General features: G+C 38.7%; 1 protein-coding gene across 2 annotated transcripts; it reads right to left on the reverse strand.

The window, feature by feature from the left end:
• Positions 1-997: 997 nt before the first annotated feature.
• Positions 998-15459, reverse strand: SPO11 (SPO11 meiotic protein covalently bound to DSB). Of its 2 annotated transcripts, XM_005880680.2 has the most exons (13): positions 15301-15438; positions 13057-13170; positions 11729-11817; positions 11264-11330; positions 10934-11042; positions 10265-10348; positions 9238-9274; positions 8800-8909; positions 5846-5945; positions 5510-5547; positions 4523-4599; positions 1707-1818; positions 998-1201 (listed from the first exon to the last, which is right to left on the reverse strand). In XM_005880680.2, exons 1-13 carry the CDS (start codon positions 15429-15431, stop codon positions 1082-1084), a joined length of 1188 nt encoding a protein of 395 aa, XP_005880742.1. In that variant the 5' UTR covers positions 15432-15438; the 3' UTR covers positions 998-1081. The 2 variants fall into 2 exon arrangements, with proteins under 2 accessions (XP_005880742.1, XP_005880743.1); XM_005880681.2 differs by lacking the exon at positions 13057-13170 and having other exon boundaries at positions 15301-15459.
• Between the last annotated feature and the right edge of the window lie 444 nt (positions 15460-15903).

Raw genomic sequence — 15903 nt, forward strand, 5'->3', positions numbered from 1 at the left:
GGAGCCTCTGGGACAACTTCAAGTGTACCAACACTCACATTATGGGGGTGCCAGAAGGAGAAGAGAGAGAACAAGATATTGAAAACCTATTTGAAGAAATAATGACAGAAAACTTCCCCTACCTGGTGAAAGAAATAGATTTACAAGTCCAGGAATTGCAGAGTCCCAAACAAAAGGAACCCAAAAGAGGTCCACACCAAGACACATCATAATTAAAATGCAAAGGGTTAAAGACAAAGAGAGAATCTTAAAAGCAGCAAGAGAAAAGCAGTTAGTTACCTACAAAGGAGTGCCCATATGACCATCAGCTGATTTCTCAACAGAAACTTTGCAGGCCAGAAGGGAGTGGCAAGAAATATTCAAAGTAATGAACAGCAAGGACCTACAACCAAGATTATTCTACCCAGCAAAGCTATCAATTAGAATTGAAGGTCAGATAAAGAGCTTCACAGACAAGAAAAAGCTAGAGGAGTTTATTACCACCAAACCAGTATTATATGAGAAGGAGGAGGAGAAGGAGAAAGGAGGAGGAGGAAGAAGAGGTGGAGGAGGAAGAGGAAGAGGGAAGGAGAAGGAGAAGGAGGAGGAGGAGGAGGAGGAGGAGGAGGAGGAAAAATATGAACAATAAAATGGCAATGAATACATATCTATCAACAATTGAATCTAAAAATCAAAATAAATGAACAAAACATCTAATGAACAAAATATCTCGTATTATGGGGGTGCCAGAAGGAGAAGAGAGAGAACAAGGTAAACTGTGAGTAAAATAGAATCAGAAGCATGGAAACATGGAACAGACTGACGAATCTCAGAAGGAAGGGGGTGTAGGAAGAGCATAACCAAAGAACTTATCTGCATATATGCATTACCTATGGACACAGACAATAGAGTGGTGAAGGCTTGGGGCGGGGTGGGAACCTGGTGGAGGGGGGTAATGGGGGGAAAAAAGGGACATCTGTAATACTCTCAAACAATAAAGATTTTTTTAAAAAAGAAAAATAATGTTTTTTTCCCACAACAGTATTCTACTGAAAAAAACTTAGAATCCTCTTGAAATTGTAAGATATATTCTGATACATTTTTATATCCACCCTCCAAATTTTAATTTGTTAGGTAAGTATACTCTGGAAAGATAATCTGATGATAGGAAGGTCAAAGCTTGAATTTCTGCCTTCATTTTAGAGTCTGCCATTATTTCCATCTGTCAATAAAAGTAAAATATAGTCATACCAGAGTTCTTTGCTACAGTTCTGGCAACTCAACAAAGTGGTAAATCTAGACTTGTTTTATTCTCCAAAACCATGGACAATAGTCTTTAGAGTCAGCCAGAATATTCTAGAGCTGCAACAACTAATAATATGAAGGGATTAACCAGTATGGATGCCTTCAATAACCAGGAAAAGTCTGGCGTCTTTCTAACTACTTTCTCTTCTTTTTTCCTTTCATAAACTATGATACAGCCATAGACAATGGGTACATAACTATGATGAGGATAAAAATAGACCAGCTCCACCCAGGTGATCTTATCTATTAGCATCCATGATTTGATGTTTCAACAATCATGTATTATCAAACAATACCCACCTTAGTTGTTGGTTACATAGATTTCAAGGAGGATGTTTTCAAAATATTGTGTGAATGACTGCTACTATAGTAAAAGGCAATCAAACATAAAGCACTCGAATTTAAAAACAACAACAACATACTTCTTTTCTCCAAAATGGTTGGCAAGTAACATAAGGTCTCTTCAGGATACTGTCAAGTTTCATTTGGTCCCGTTTTGTCAATGGAATTAAAGTATCTTTAGGTATATTTAACCTAGAAAAAAACAGATGAAAAAAATTAGTAAAAAATAGTATTCCTATCACTTGAAGGTCATGTTTCATTCATATTTACTGTACAATTCCAAAAAATTCAGAAATTATGGATAAGAAAATTAATACAGATACACCCTTTAAGTCCGGAATTTTGGGGTTCTGGCATGTCCTACACCAAGAAGTGATCAAGTTCACAGTGGAAGTCTGTTCTAAGTTGTTGGTTTTCTTCATGCCATACTCACAGGATGATAGGAAGACAAACATTGGTTATAAAACAAATGATGCCCTGGGTGGTATGGTCTCAGTGGTTAGAGCATGGCCCGAGCACTGAAGGGTTGAGGGTTAGATTGCCAGTCCAGGGCACATAATTGGGTTGCAGGTTTGATCCCTGGTTCCAGTAAGGGTGCATGTGGGAGGCAATCAATGGATGTGTCTCTCAGACACACTGATGTTTCTTTCTTTCTCTTTCTCTCTTTCTTTCTTTCTTTCTTTCTTTCTTTCTTTCTTTCTTTCTTTTTTTTTGTTTTTTGTTTGTTTCCCCCCCCATTCCCTTCCACTCTAAAAAAATCAGTGGAAAAAATATCCTCATCAGGTGAGGAACAAAAAAACAAACAGCCTGGCTGTGGTGGCTCAGTGGTTGAGTGTCAACCTGTGAACCAGGAGGTCACAGTTCAATTTCTGGTCAGGGCACGTGCCTGGTTGCAGGCTAGGTCCCCAGTGTGGGGCATGCAAGAGGCAGCCGATCAATGATTCTCTCTCATCATTGATGTTTTTATCTTTCTCTCCCTTTCTCTCTAAAATAAATAAAAATATTAAAACAAACAAGAAATGATGATAGCACTAACATCACATATATGCACACCAAGGCAGCTCCAGAGCTCCACAGTTTTGAGCAGTGAGGTGTAATATGTGTGCCACAGTGAGATTCACTGTGGGATTTTAGTTTCTACTGAGTACTTGATTCTTTGTAATCACTGAGAATTTTCTGGTCCATGGAAGTTAATCATTTTTCACTTATGTGCAATGTATGCACACACAAACACGCACACCTACCTAGTTTTAAATTAAAAAAAGTAAAATACAATTTTATCTTGCTATGTGTTTAAAAAATAGACCATGAGAGGTCTGGATTTACGGTGTGGACTACTTTTGAAGTCATAAATCCTGGATTTCCTGGGAGAGCTCCAGTCTTTTTCAATGTCCCCATAATTATGACCACTTGCCAGTGGCAGCTCATGGAAAGGGTGACAATTTGATTGAAAGAAGGCCTAGAGGATTTCCCTTGAAGCCATGTTTGTGTAGCTACTACACTGTTTTTATCTCTGATTGTACATTTACTTGGAGTGACTTTTGACGGCACTAAAGGAATTATGAGTCACAGCAAGTTTTTCTCCAAGCACTCCACCTTAATACTTATCAGATCATTTGTCCTAAATTTGTGTTAGAAATAACATCCATACAAATACATCTCCTTCCTAAGGGATTTGGACCATGACATATTACACTAAACTGAACAGAACTTTGATTCACTAGAGTGTAAATATTCAAAGATCAAAAATTAAATGTTTTCTCTTGTGCCCTTGTTTTATAACAAGTGGCAATCACCCAAAACCTGTTCATATTCCATATTTAGAAAACAAGTGCCCATTACCAAAGTTCACTCACTGTTTAAGGAAATCCAATCCACATGTTAAAGTTCATTCTCACTGGCCAATTATAGTAACAATTAAATATTTTAAAATATCTCACTAGCAGAAATGAATAAGTGATTGTCTTATGCTGAGGGACAGGTGGGTTTTTACTCTCCAGGGAAAGCAAAATCATTAACCCATCCCGAGGGCAGTCAAAGCCTGGAAAGTGTGCATACCCTTTGACCCAGCCTTCCTGGGAATTCAGCCTATGGGACTCATTAAAGCTGGAGGCAAAGATTCAGTTACAAGAGGGTCCATCAAAGCGCTATCAGAAGAGATTTGGAAACAACCCAAACCTCTGACTTTGAGGGATTGGCTGAGCAAGCACATCTAGAATGTGAACTCAGTAATATAAGACATTAAACTGAGGCTGGAGAAGAGAAATGTATTTATTGATAGGGAAAAGTGATCTTAGCATGTTGTGTGAGAAAAGGAGATTACAAGATAATATTAGAGTATGAGTCCATTTTTGTGAAAAGCTATAATTATGCACAGAAAATAATCTACAAGGGTAAAGCTGTTCACTTGTAGGTGATTTTTATCTTGTTAGTGAATATTTTTTCTATAATGAATGTATATATTAGACATGATAAACGAGGTTCTCAAACTGTATGAATTCTAAAATTGAAATATTTTATGACATTAAAAATTTAAATCTATGATAAAACTGATTCATGTCAAATGATGTTGTCAGTGATGACTATTTAACCAGATTCAATGTCTTAAGCTTTCCAAGTATAATAAATTTCAAAATATTTTAATAGTAAAGGCAAAACAAAAAATGTTTTCTAGCTAGCTGAAGGTTCAATTAACCAAATTCATTTAGGCAGTTTAGTTGTTGAAACAGAAACACTGATGAATTTAATTCATAATTATATAGTACTTAGTCACAGTGAACAATGTAAATAAAAGGCATTAAGGACTTTTCCCTTGTAGTGTGACTTTTGATGCTTATTGTGACATATTACAATGAGTCATTATTTTAAAGATCCCAGTTTTACTAACCCATCTAACCTTTTAATATCTGAAGGGAGGAGACCAAGCCATCTAATAGCTGGGACTGTGAGATTATGTGCTTCAAAAGACATAGACTAAAATAAAGAGCAAAAGTGCATTAGGTAAAGCTAAATTTCAGAGAACTAGCATACTCGTTTTTGCAGCCAAATTTTTTACTTAGCAATAACAAATACTAAAGGCTTCACTCCTCAGAGCCCGCAGAAGTGAGAAAACCACCGAAGCTTCGCTGAAGAGTTCCAAACTGCTTTGTAGTATTTCTGGATTGATTTTCTATAAAGTAAAGCTACAAAGGGATCCCCCTGACCTGCACTTATTACTGTATTACTCTGATTTCATATCTCAACACCTTGCTCCCACATCCTTTTCATCTGCTCTAGACATAGACGTCAGGGACACGACACTCACGGAGTACCCCAGTTGCTCCCAAACTTGACTATGCATCAGAACCACTTGGAGGGGCCACCCCCAGAGACACGGATTCAGTAGGTCTGGAGAGGGGCTGAGATTTGCATTTCTAACAAGTTCCCAAATGACACTGATGATTCACTAGTGTGGTCCAGGGCCACAATTTGAAAACCACTGGTGTATGATAGTTGCAGACTCTAGTGGTGAAATTGGTCCGTATGGTGGGGGAAAGGGAATTGGCCAGGTCAGAATTCAAGGCTACATATAATGTTGAGAGTATTTTTTGCGATCAGACAATGTTACCCTGAGGCCCAAGGTTACTTCAGCAGCCAGGAGAGTGGATAGTAATGCCTCCTGTCCACAGCTAATCACACTCTGTCATCTGTGGTTGCACTGGTCATGCTGGAAGCTGGAATCACAGCCACAGAAACAGACTGGCCCTAGACCAGGACAGTAGCTCCCCTGGAAACTAGTGAGGGACCGCCACTTACTAGGGCTGATAAGTAAATGCAGAAATAACCCCGATGAATATAAAATACCTTAATAGTGAAAATAAAACAGCAACTTTTCTCTACTTACCATAGATCCGTACTTATAAATGCACATTATTTCTATGCCTGTTAAAAGAGAGTTAACTTTAAAATTAGACTTCTTGTCTATTATAGGTTAGATAATTTGCACTCTCAAATTATGTCTAACATCTGAAAATTTTATTTTTGTGGACATTACCAAAGAAGAATTTATTGTTCAGTTTAATATGGCTAAAATAGCAATACATCACCTCAAATGATAACAGTCATTAAGTTTAACCTAATGATCATATTCTTTAAAAATATTTATGGAAGTGTTCTAAAAGCAAAACAACACAAAACTAGAAATGATTTAATTCTGTTTCAAATATAAACGATAAATCACCGTGTGGATCAGCATCTACAAGAGTGAAGATGGGGATGTGAAATGTGTCCCACAGCTTCTTGACTAAAAGTCTGGTGTTCAGATCAGGCACTCCCTTCCCCTAAAAGCAAGATAAAAATTATGCATTTTAATTACAGTCGAATGAAATCTATAAAACAATATCCTTATCTTACCAATCATGTAAAAGTTAGATTCCTCACCTTAAATTTCAGATGGTGGAAGACTAGTGTTGACTGTGAAAAATGCACAATATGTACAACAGGGTGAAAAAGCCCATCTACATTCATACCTTTGATTCAGTTACTCCAGTCCTGGGAAATATTTCAGTAGAAACAGGAATAATGAAAATTCTGCATACCTGATGGTGTTCACTGCAGTGTAATTTAAAATGACAAAAATACTATAAATACCCAAAATATCTAACAACAGGGACATGGAGAGGCAGCATTGCACAGTGGTGATATATGTACCAGGTGCGGGGCCAGCAGCCTGGGCTGGCATCTCGGCTCTGCCACTTTGTAGTATGAACCTGAATAAGTCCTCAAACCTCTGCGGCTTAGGGCTCTGTAACACCTTACAAGGTTATAGAAATTTAGCAACTATAAAGCACTTAGAAGAGAACCTGTCTAAACTTTAGGATTTAATAAACCTAAGTGGTGGAATATTATTATGAAGTTATTAAATATTGTAGGAAAGTAGCTTACTAAGCATTACAATAGTGTTAAGAGAGAAAAGCAGGAAACCAAAGGGGTCAGAGAAGGAAGCAAGTAGAGAGATATTAGGATGGGCTTCCCATTGGACAGCTTTGAGTTTGAATTCCCTCTGCCATTCATTGGTGGGTGACATCGGGCCAGTTTCTTACGTTTCATTGAGCTGTGGCTTTATTTATAAAATCTGGGTAAACATGCCTGCCACACAGAGTTGCTGCACTATATCAACGTGGAGATGGACTGTCGGAATCCGAGTCCTGGTTTTAACCAGCCATACCCTTGTGGTGAATACCCTCCTGTATCCCAGTGACCTGATATTAAAATGGGGATGACTAGAATACCTACTTCACAGAGTGGCTGAGAGACTTTACAAGTTGCTATGTGACAAATAGCGAAAGTGGACTCTATGTAAAGTGCTCAGTAGATCACTTAGTAGATAGTAGCGTATTTTTATTCTTTTCTTTGGGAAAAGATAACATAGGTGTGTGGTGGTGAAGTCAAAGAGTACCAAAGGGCATCCAGTGAAAAATGACCCCTTCCTAGCCTGACCGCCCATTTCAGTTCCCCTCTTCAAAGGCAACCACTATGGGTCCACCTGTGGGTGTTACCTGGGCACATACATTCTAGTCCTTGTAAGCTCTACAACCGCTATTATATTATCTTTTCAACCCAGATGTGACAGAGCCGTGCTTTCCGTGCACCTCCTAAGCAGTAGAACCAGATGTGAACGGGGACCCAGGCCACTTCAGCTTTCTTTGTCTGCAGTGGATTGGCTTCCAGTCAGCCCAGCGAGGTGTGAAAGGGGAAGGGGACGGGGCCAAAGAGTGCACCACAGAACACCCCTAGCAAGAGATCACTCCCAGGGTTTAAATACAACCTCTATTGTTTATGAGGTCCTAGTCTGCATTTTCCATCTCCACTTCCAACTAGGTACCACTAGGATTCCCTATCATCTCCTATTTCTAAAACTACACTCAAAATTTTTCTTCCACAAAGAACTGAGCCTTCCTGCCACTTGTCCTGTGGCTGTCTATTGATAATGGGCTTCCATACATCACATAAGGGTCACCTTGACTCATTCCTCTATCCTGTGGTCACCAAGTCCTTTGGAATTGGCCTTAGAAATGCCCTTTGTTTCAGTCCTTTCTCCTTAACCATATCTTACTCCTGACGGCCTCCTGACAGGCTCCCTGACTCCAGAGCTCTCCCTCTCCATCTAGTTCAGTGGTTCTCAACCTGTGGGTCGTGACCCCTTTGGCGGTCGAATGACCCTTTCACAGGGGTCGCCTAAGACCATTCTGCATATCAGATATTTACATTACGATTCTTAACAGTAGCAACATTACAGTTATGAAGTAGCAACGAAAATAATTTTATGGTTGGGTCACAACATGAGGAACTGTATTTAAAGGGCCAGAAGGTTGAGAACCACTGATCTAGTTGATGACGCTGCCACAAGAACCCTCATCATTTCCTTTCTCACCAATCCCAAACCTTCTGTTTGGATGCCACTAAGTCAGGATGCCTCCTAGGGTGTGGCCAGGCCTCCCAAGTCTCCCTACAGCTGCCTGACATCCTGCTTCCTCTCCAGGACAGCTCTCCTCCTTGCTTCCACAAACACAGCTCACAAACATCACAATTATTGTTAATCTAATAAGCCAGAATAATTTTGAATAGATGAGCTTTTTTTCCCTTTATAAACCTAGGTTTTTATAAAGTAGGAGAAAGCCAGACAGCAGAGGGGAACCTGATCTATTTTGTTATTCTGTCATCATTCCACCTACCCACACCCCAAACTTCCTTTATTCTAATCTCTTTCTTTCCTACTCCAGCCCATATCATCCATCAAGTTTTACAAACTCCTCCCACATTACCCTGTAGCAGGAAGTTTACTACCCTTTGCTAACTGATGTCGGTAGTTCCCTGTGTGTTAACTCAATGTAGTCTCCTGTGTTCTTTAAACATTTAGCTTTTTTAAAAAAGCAGGTTCCTTTTGACTGACTTGATGAAATCACTTGGTACACAAACCTGTATGAGGAAAACGAGGAGTAGCTCTTGTCCATTCAACCCTGCCCCAAGCTCCGCTGTTACTGTATTACAGTTGAGACAAGTAGCCCTTGTCAAGTAGCATCATACTGATAAGAGAATGTTGTCCAAGCTGTATAGATGACATCATAAACCCCTCTTATCAATCACCAAAGTACTATGCTAATCTTGGAATTGTAGTAAAGTCATATAATATACCGTAACCATGATGCATGGAGACATTTTGTTGCAAAAGTTGTCATCTAGCAGTCGCTGAAATGTTGCATCTTTTTCTACAATTAGTAGAAATTTCCCATTTGTAATTAAATCTGTGAAGTTAAGGCAAATTTAAGGAAAGAGTATTTCATTTAACCAGTAACTAATAATGGTGCCTACAGATCAATTCAACAGCAGCTAGAGGTATAGTATTTTTATTTTACCTTGAAATATGTAACATATCTATTCATATACATAGTTGTCTGTCTCTCCTCCTAATGGTGAGTTCCTAAAAGAATCCTGTAGAAGGGACCATGGAGTGTTCATCTTGACCACTATAGGGTCTAGCTTGTTGGTTACACATCAGAAAGCTTGATTTACCAAAGTAACGAATGCATAAACATTCTAGAAGTTTAAATAGTTTTCCCATTCAAAGGATACTCCGAATTCCTTGAATATTAGATGGCACAGCAACAGCCTACATTAACAAAACAAGACAGTTTTTTAGATACAAAGAAAGTATAACTACATTTTAAAATTTATCACAAAAATCCAATATTTTCATTAAAAAATATATCTGTCATCAGAAGTTTACATCTCAGTAAGAAAACAATAGGAAACAGATTTATTCTTCAGTAAGAAAACAGACACACGACCCAAACTACTTTCCAGAATTTCTTGGAAACTTTGGGGATATGTGCCTTAAAGGGCAGAAATGGATGAAGGAAAGACTTCCTTACGCAGGTTCTCATAGGCATCAGCTTCCTCCTTTCCAAACTGGTGAGCTGGCCCTTTCAAACTGCTGTGCTTGTTTAGTATTGCGGGCCTTGTATGCACCAGAGCCGAGCAAAATAGTTTAGGTTTAAATAAATTAATTTCAGAACCAGAAAACTTTATGAAGATTACCTAAATAACCATGCTAAAAGGGTCAAGCCACACTCTACCTGAAAACAACAGTACGTTTTTTGAAAGAAATGTGTACGTTTATTTCAATGACATATTTTAAAACTATACCTATTCATATACCTATTCACCCTTTAGTTTTATTTTGTTTTTGTTTTGTTAATCCTTACCCAAGAATATTTTATCCATTGATTTTTAGAGAGAGTAGAAAAAAGGGAGGGAGGGAAGGAGGGGAGGGGGTAGAAGGAGAGGGAGAGGGAGGGAGCGAGTGGGAAAGAGAGAGAAACATCAATGTGAAACAGACACATGGATTGATTGCCTCCAGCAGGTGCCCCAACCAGGGCTGGGATCAAATCTGTGCCCTTGACTGGAATCAAACCCTAGAACCTTTGGTGTGTTGTGGGCTGAGACTCTAACCACCAAGCGAGCAACACTAGCCAGGGCCTTTGGTTTTATTTTAAAATCTTAAGCTCCAAATTACATAACAAGCAGGAAATAAAATACATTTCTAAAACTAGGGATCTGAAAGGGAGTTAAAGTATATGAAAACATTAAGGATACTTACTGTTGCACAGCTACAATTTACTTTGGTGCCATCTTCCTCTATATACCCTAAATTGCCAGCAATTAAACCCTTTGATGTAGATAACTAAAAAAAAAAAAAAAGACATATTTGAAAACTTTTTCATGACTGTATTTTATGCTTCAAAGTATGCACATTCCTCGTGTACACCTGCTAAAATATATGTATTTTTAGCTCAGATTGTAATTTAAGAGATAAAGGAAAAATATGTCAGAGTATCTGGATTGAAAAACATTTGGTAATTCATCTATTTTGGTTCATTCATCCAAGGAAAAACATTGAGACTAGATATTTAAATTTATAGTGAGAAAAATACAGTATCAAAATTTATCAAAAGAAGGCACAGATCACATTTATTTTTTATTACAATTTTTATACAAACATTTTGTCTTAAAATAAGATGCTTTGTCCGGCTGGTATGGCTCAGTGGTTGAGCGTCAACCTATGAACCAGGAGGTCATGGCTGGATTCTGGGTCAGGGAACATGCCTGGGTTGGGGGCTCAATCCTCAGTAGGGGGCATGCAGGAGGCAGCTAATCAATGCTTCTCTCTCATCATTGATGTTTTTTTGTCTCTCTCCCTCTCCCTTCTTCTCTGAAATCAATAAAAATATATTTTAAAAAAAGATGTTTTGTATTAAATGGTACTTACTATATGTAAACACCTCCTCGGCACTTTTAACATACAGGAAATGTCATTGATGATGCTGTCCACAACAGTCTGGTTACCAAAGAGCTGGCTGTCAGTGTAATATATGTCTCTATAGAAATTTTGAAAACATTTTTTAATTAACCATATTCTCTTTGAATATAACAAGGATTGGAGCATTAAAGAAAGCTTTAACTGGATGAAACACACATATAAACAAAGTAATCTATTACCTATACTCTAGTTTGACGTAACTTTTCAAAACATATAATGAAAGTCAATTTAAGTCTCACATTGCATTTTAAAAAATAATTTACCAGAAAGTATACTTACCTTTTGGTTGCATAAGTGTTGCTCTGCACTAATTTATAAATCATGGACAATATTTTAAGAATTAGAGCTGGAAAAAAAGATGCAATAAACAAGTTATTCATCATTTCTCTGACTAATTCAAAACATTTAACTGTTGCCAGTTACTTTCCATAACATTACAAAAAGTAATCTTTCCAAAACAGAAGTGTTAAATACAGAATATAATTGCCTGAAGAATCAGATAAAATTAATTGCTCAATGAACAGCAAAACTGAGAGAATACTTTTCCACTGAGTCATGTACCTTGAAAATATATTTTGGAATTACAATTAACTTCCATGGTTAATGACAATGCAAAATTCTATACATTTATTTCAAGTACAAGGGTGGTCTATGAAAGAAGTAAAATTATTTAACTAGGAATAATGAAAATCCTTAAGATAACCAAATCCGTTTAATCCTAAAAGCTAAGAAAGATTAACTTACCAAAATTTTTAACTGATTTTAGTGAATCACTTTTGATTTTTCTTGTGGTACAATGAGATACCATGTGAAGACCCACAGAATCTTCAAATCTGTCATTTTGTTTAAAGCAAGGGGATAAAAAGAATTAATTTCCGAATACCAAACAATATACACTTAATGGTCTCGTCTGCATATAATTTAAATCCACATTTCTTTGTAATGTAAGCACTAAAGCTTTAGGATAATCTGATTATAAGCTTAAATAATTCCAGGTGATAATTGGGTAACTGGTTTTGTGACATATAGAGACACTAAAAGAAAGTGTTTAAACTAAATGAATTATAGACCTTTGATTACGATGTGTGTGTGTCTGTGAATTTCTTTCCTGGGAAGACATTTACTGTATGTGAACTACTTTCAAATATTTCACAATTTTATTAGCGTTTTGATAATTTTAACAATTTACTCATTTAATAATGTTACTCAATTTAATAAGTTTTGAAGTATTTAATTTCTGATTTACCTCCAAAGTTACATTAAATGAAATGACTTATATTAGGTTGTTAAATTGAACTACCAAGCCTGTCCTAAAGGGGGCAGAAAGCATCAGGCAAATAGGCCGGTTGTCAGGGGGCTTCTTACTCTGCAAAATATGATTCAAAAGCTTACATTTTATATTAATTATATTAATTATAAAATAATAGTGACACTGGGCCTCAAAATTACTTTTATTCTGTTTCTATAACTCATTGATAACTATTTTTGTAGTGTTTTTCATTACTTAGTGGAAAGATTCTACAGGCTGAGGACCTCAAAAAAACAAACTATGTATCTAGGTTCCAGGATTTCAATAAAGCTCTTTGCTGATTTTACCCACTGGGACACATGCCTTAGCAGGGGAAGATCTGTTGGGAGAAAGAGCCTTTGAAACATGCTCTATGTTGAGGACACATTTATTTTGGTCTCCGTATCAGGATTAGTTGTAGGTCCCCTGCACAAGTGGTTTACTTTCTCAATATAGATGAGAATTGCCCCCTTCGAGTGCTGGGAAGCTTAGATCTCAGTTTGGAGCCTATTTTTAGCAGAACTGTAAGACTTTATCATATGCATTTTGAACTCTAACCTCTTTCAGAGCTCCATTCTTTCTTCCTAGCATTATTTTCCTTTTGCCTTATCTTTCACTCCTACTTCTAATTTATATAACCTGCCTAAATGGTATGTATTTTGTAAACTTCCTCATATCCTCTTTGGCATGGTAAAAGCAACAAAAAAATGAAATCTGACTAGACCTCTAACTTCAATAAATTCAAATAATGACATTTACAAATTTTAAAATGCAAAATGCCCACTTTATATTTTCCCAGCTTGATCTGTTGTCTATCGTGAATGCAGGTGCTTCGTTTCTTGCCAAGCTTGTGATTACGTCTTGGATAATCTTTTCTATAGATGCAAGAACCTCAGAACTGAAACAATAAACACACTATGATTCAATCTTAATTCTAAATTACGCCTTTACAATATGTAACATTTCCCCAGATCAACATGGAAATCATTTTTTGTTTCATTGGTTGTTTTTGAAGACTAGGTAACCCATGTCAATAATGACATCTCTCACTAAATTCTAATGTCAGTACTGCATTAAAACAACAACATTACTTATAGTGGTTACTTAAGAGAAACTCATTTGCTTGTAATTTTACTTTTCAATTACCTACTGAAGTAGTATCTCACTTTTAGATTAATGACTAGACAATACAACTTATACTATAGGCCCGGTGCACAAATTCGTGCTCCGGTGGGGTCCAGCCGGCCCGCCGGATCAGGGCCATTCGGGCTGGGCTGGTGGGGTGGGGGGAGGGGACACAGGCGTTTGGCCGCTGGCCGGCCCCACCCCCTGGTTGAACTTCTGGTTGAACTCCCAGTAGATCTGGTCGAGGGGACAATTTCCATATTAGCCTTTTATTATATAGGATTTTAATCTACTTTTCATGTTAACTTACTTAAATACAAATTCACTGGCTTAAAATAATACTGTTTCAATTAAAAATGATGTCATATTGACTTTGATTTTAAATTTTTTCCCAAAACTGCAGTGCAAAAGTATTTCAAAAGAAACACTTCTTTTTGTAGCGTATTTCCCTAATTGATCTCGTGCCTTAGGTCAGCCCATTTGAATTTCAGTGATACTAAGAAGAAAAAAAAGTTTTAATCACTACTACAAAAAGACTTGGCAACTCTTACACCACTTTATAGCAAACTTTACAGCAGTTTTCTGTCAGCTGACTTTTAATTTCACACACCATCAGCTTCAAAAAAACGCTGTTCAGTTACAAGCACAGTTAGCATATTGCCTAGGATGGAAAATAAAATCTAGCCAATGGGCAAAACGTAGATAATTCTAATTTCTATAGGAACTTGCTGTCTTCGGAAATGCAAGTATCAGAAAACAAATTTTAAAACATTTAATATTTTCTAATCTTGACAGGTAAAAACTGACTCAAATATCTCATTAATTTTTTCCAGTTTGAAAAAAAAGTTGCAGGTCAATACTGTGACCAACTCTGAGATAATCAGATTAAATTACATCTTAAATGTAAACAAGGGACTTCCACTCCCTACTTCCCCCATCCTCATAAATTCTCCCTCAAACTAAATCCTTATGTAAAAAATGGTTTGCTTGTGGGCTTTTCTTTCTTTCTTGTGTGTGTGTGTGTGTGTGTGTTTTGGTGTTGTTTTTTTTTTTTTGATAGTTGGTTTGGCTTACCAAAAAACCCCACAAAAAACAAAAAAACACCAGCCATTTGCTTGGGCTGAAAAACTCTGCTGATAAACCAGAAAAGCAGATCAAGGAAGCAAAACAACAGCGCATTTGAAGTAAAAGTTGGCAATAACAAACATATTTTCTGTAGTTAATTCCAAGTTGGGTGGCTGCAGGATCGCTTTAATTGATCTTATCAGCACCACACTCTGAGCTTTATTGATATTAAAATCATTTAAAATATGTACCCTTTCTTCACTTCCAAGAAAACTGTCGTTTTGCTATAAAACACTTAAAACGTGTTGGCTTCCTTGTTCACTTTTATAAAACACACTTAGAGTGAGAATTCACCACATTTATTTTCTCACTTGCTTTTAGAAAGAAAATCCTGAAAACGGAGGTGAAAATCTTTATCCCCCCAAGTTTTCTTCCTTAACTGTGCCCTGAACTTCCCGACCCAGAGGATCTCGGGAGACCCAGAAGCCCGGTGGGGGTGCTCCCAGAGTGGTCCGGAGTGGGAACATTCTAGAAGGCCCGGGGGGCGTGGTCACTAGGCTTTGGGAGTTCAAAATAAGAATTAAAAGCTGAAAAGGGAAGGAGCGCTAAGGAAGGCACCTTCTCGGGGGTTCTGGGCTGGCCCCAGGCCAAGGCCCCCCTCCCGTGCCCCCCCCTGCCCTGTGGCCTCAATACCCGAGAGGCAGCCTTTGGCCTAAACAGGAAAGACCGGAAGGTGGAACGGGGCATTTCCCTACAGAGCACCTCGCGCCCCCGGCAGCCATGGAACCTTCCCGCTTTCCACGTCTCCGGTGCATGCGCCCCAGCAGAACCCTTGTACCTGGAGGCCAGGTGTGTCCCCCTGCCTGCGGGCTCCCCGCCACCTCTCTTCAGGGCGGCCAGCAGGGAAGCCCTGTGCTGGTCCAAAACCTCGAAAAATGAGGCCTCCGGCCCCATGGGCGCAAAGGCCATGGAGACGGACGCCAATGAAAAGCCCCAACTGGCCCTCAAATGGCTCCTCCCTGCGTGGGAAGCGCGCGCGCGCGTGGGGCTGGCCCTTTCCTGCGCTTTCCGGTCGAGGCCTCCTGCACATGCGCACACTTTATGCCCCCAGGCGGGCTGTACGGGCGCATGCGCATAGCACCCGCCTTTGAGTGGCGTGTGCCCGCCCGCAGGACAGTCAGGCCGGGCCACACCCTGAGGTGGGGAGTGTTGGGTCCTTCCTGGAGCGCCGTCCGGCCAGCAGCGGGAACCAGCAAGGTCTGCTCGGGATGTTGGACCTAGATTTCATTGAAATCGTTGTGTGGGTTTTTGTTGTTTTGTTGGCCTGTTTAGGGAAATAGTACCAGAGATTTGTCATTATAGCACATAGTTATGGCAGCCCAGCTGTGTGGCAGATGCAGTGCGAGGCACCGGGCTCAGCTGTGCACAGAGCAAACCAAGT

This window comes from Myotis brandtii, unplaced genomic scaffold (genome assembly GCF_000412655.1).
Source record: "Myotis brandtii unplaced genomic scaffold, ASM41265v1 scaffold647, whole genome shotgun sequence".
In the NCBI taxonomy this organism is placed as follows: domain Eukaryota; kingdom Metazoa; phylum Chordata; class Mammalia; order Chiroptera; family Vespertilionidae; genus Myotis; species Myotis brandtii.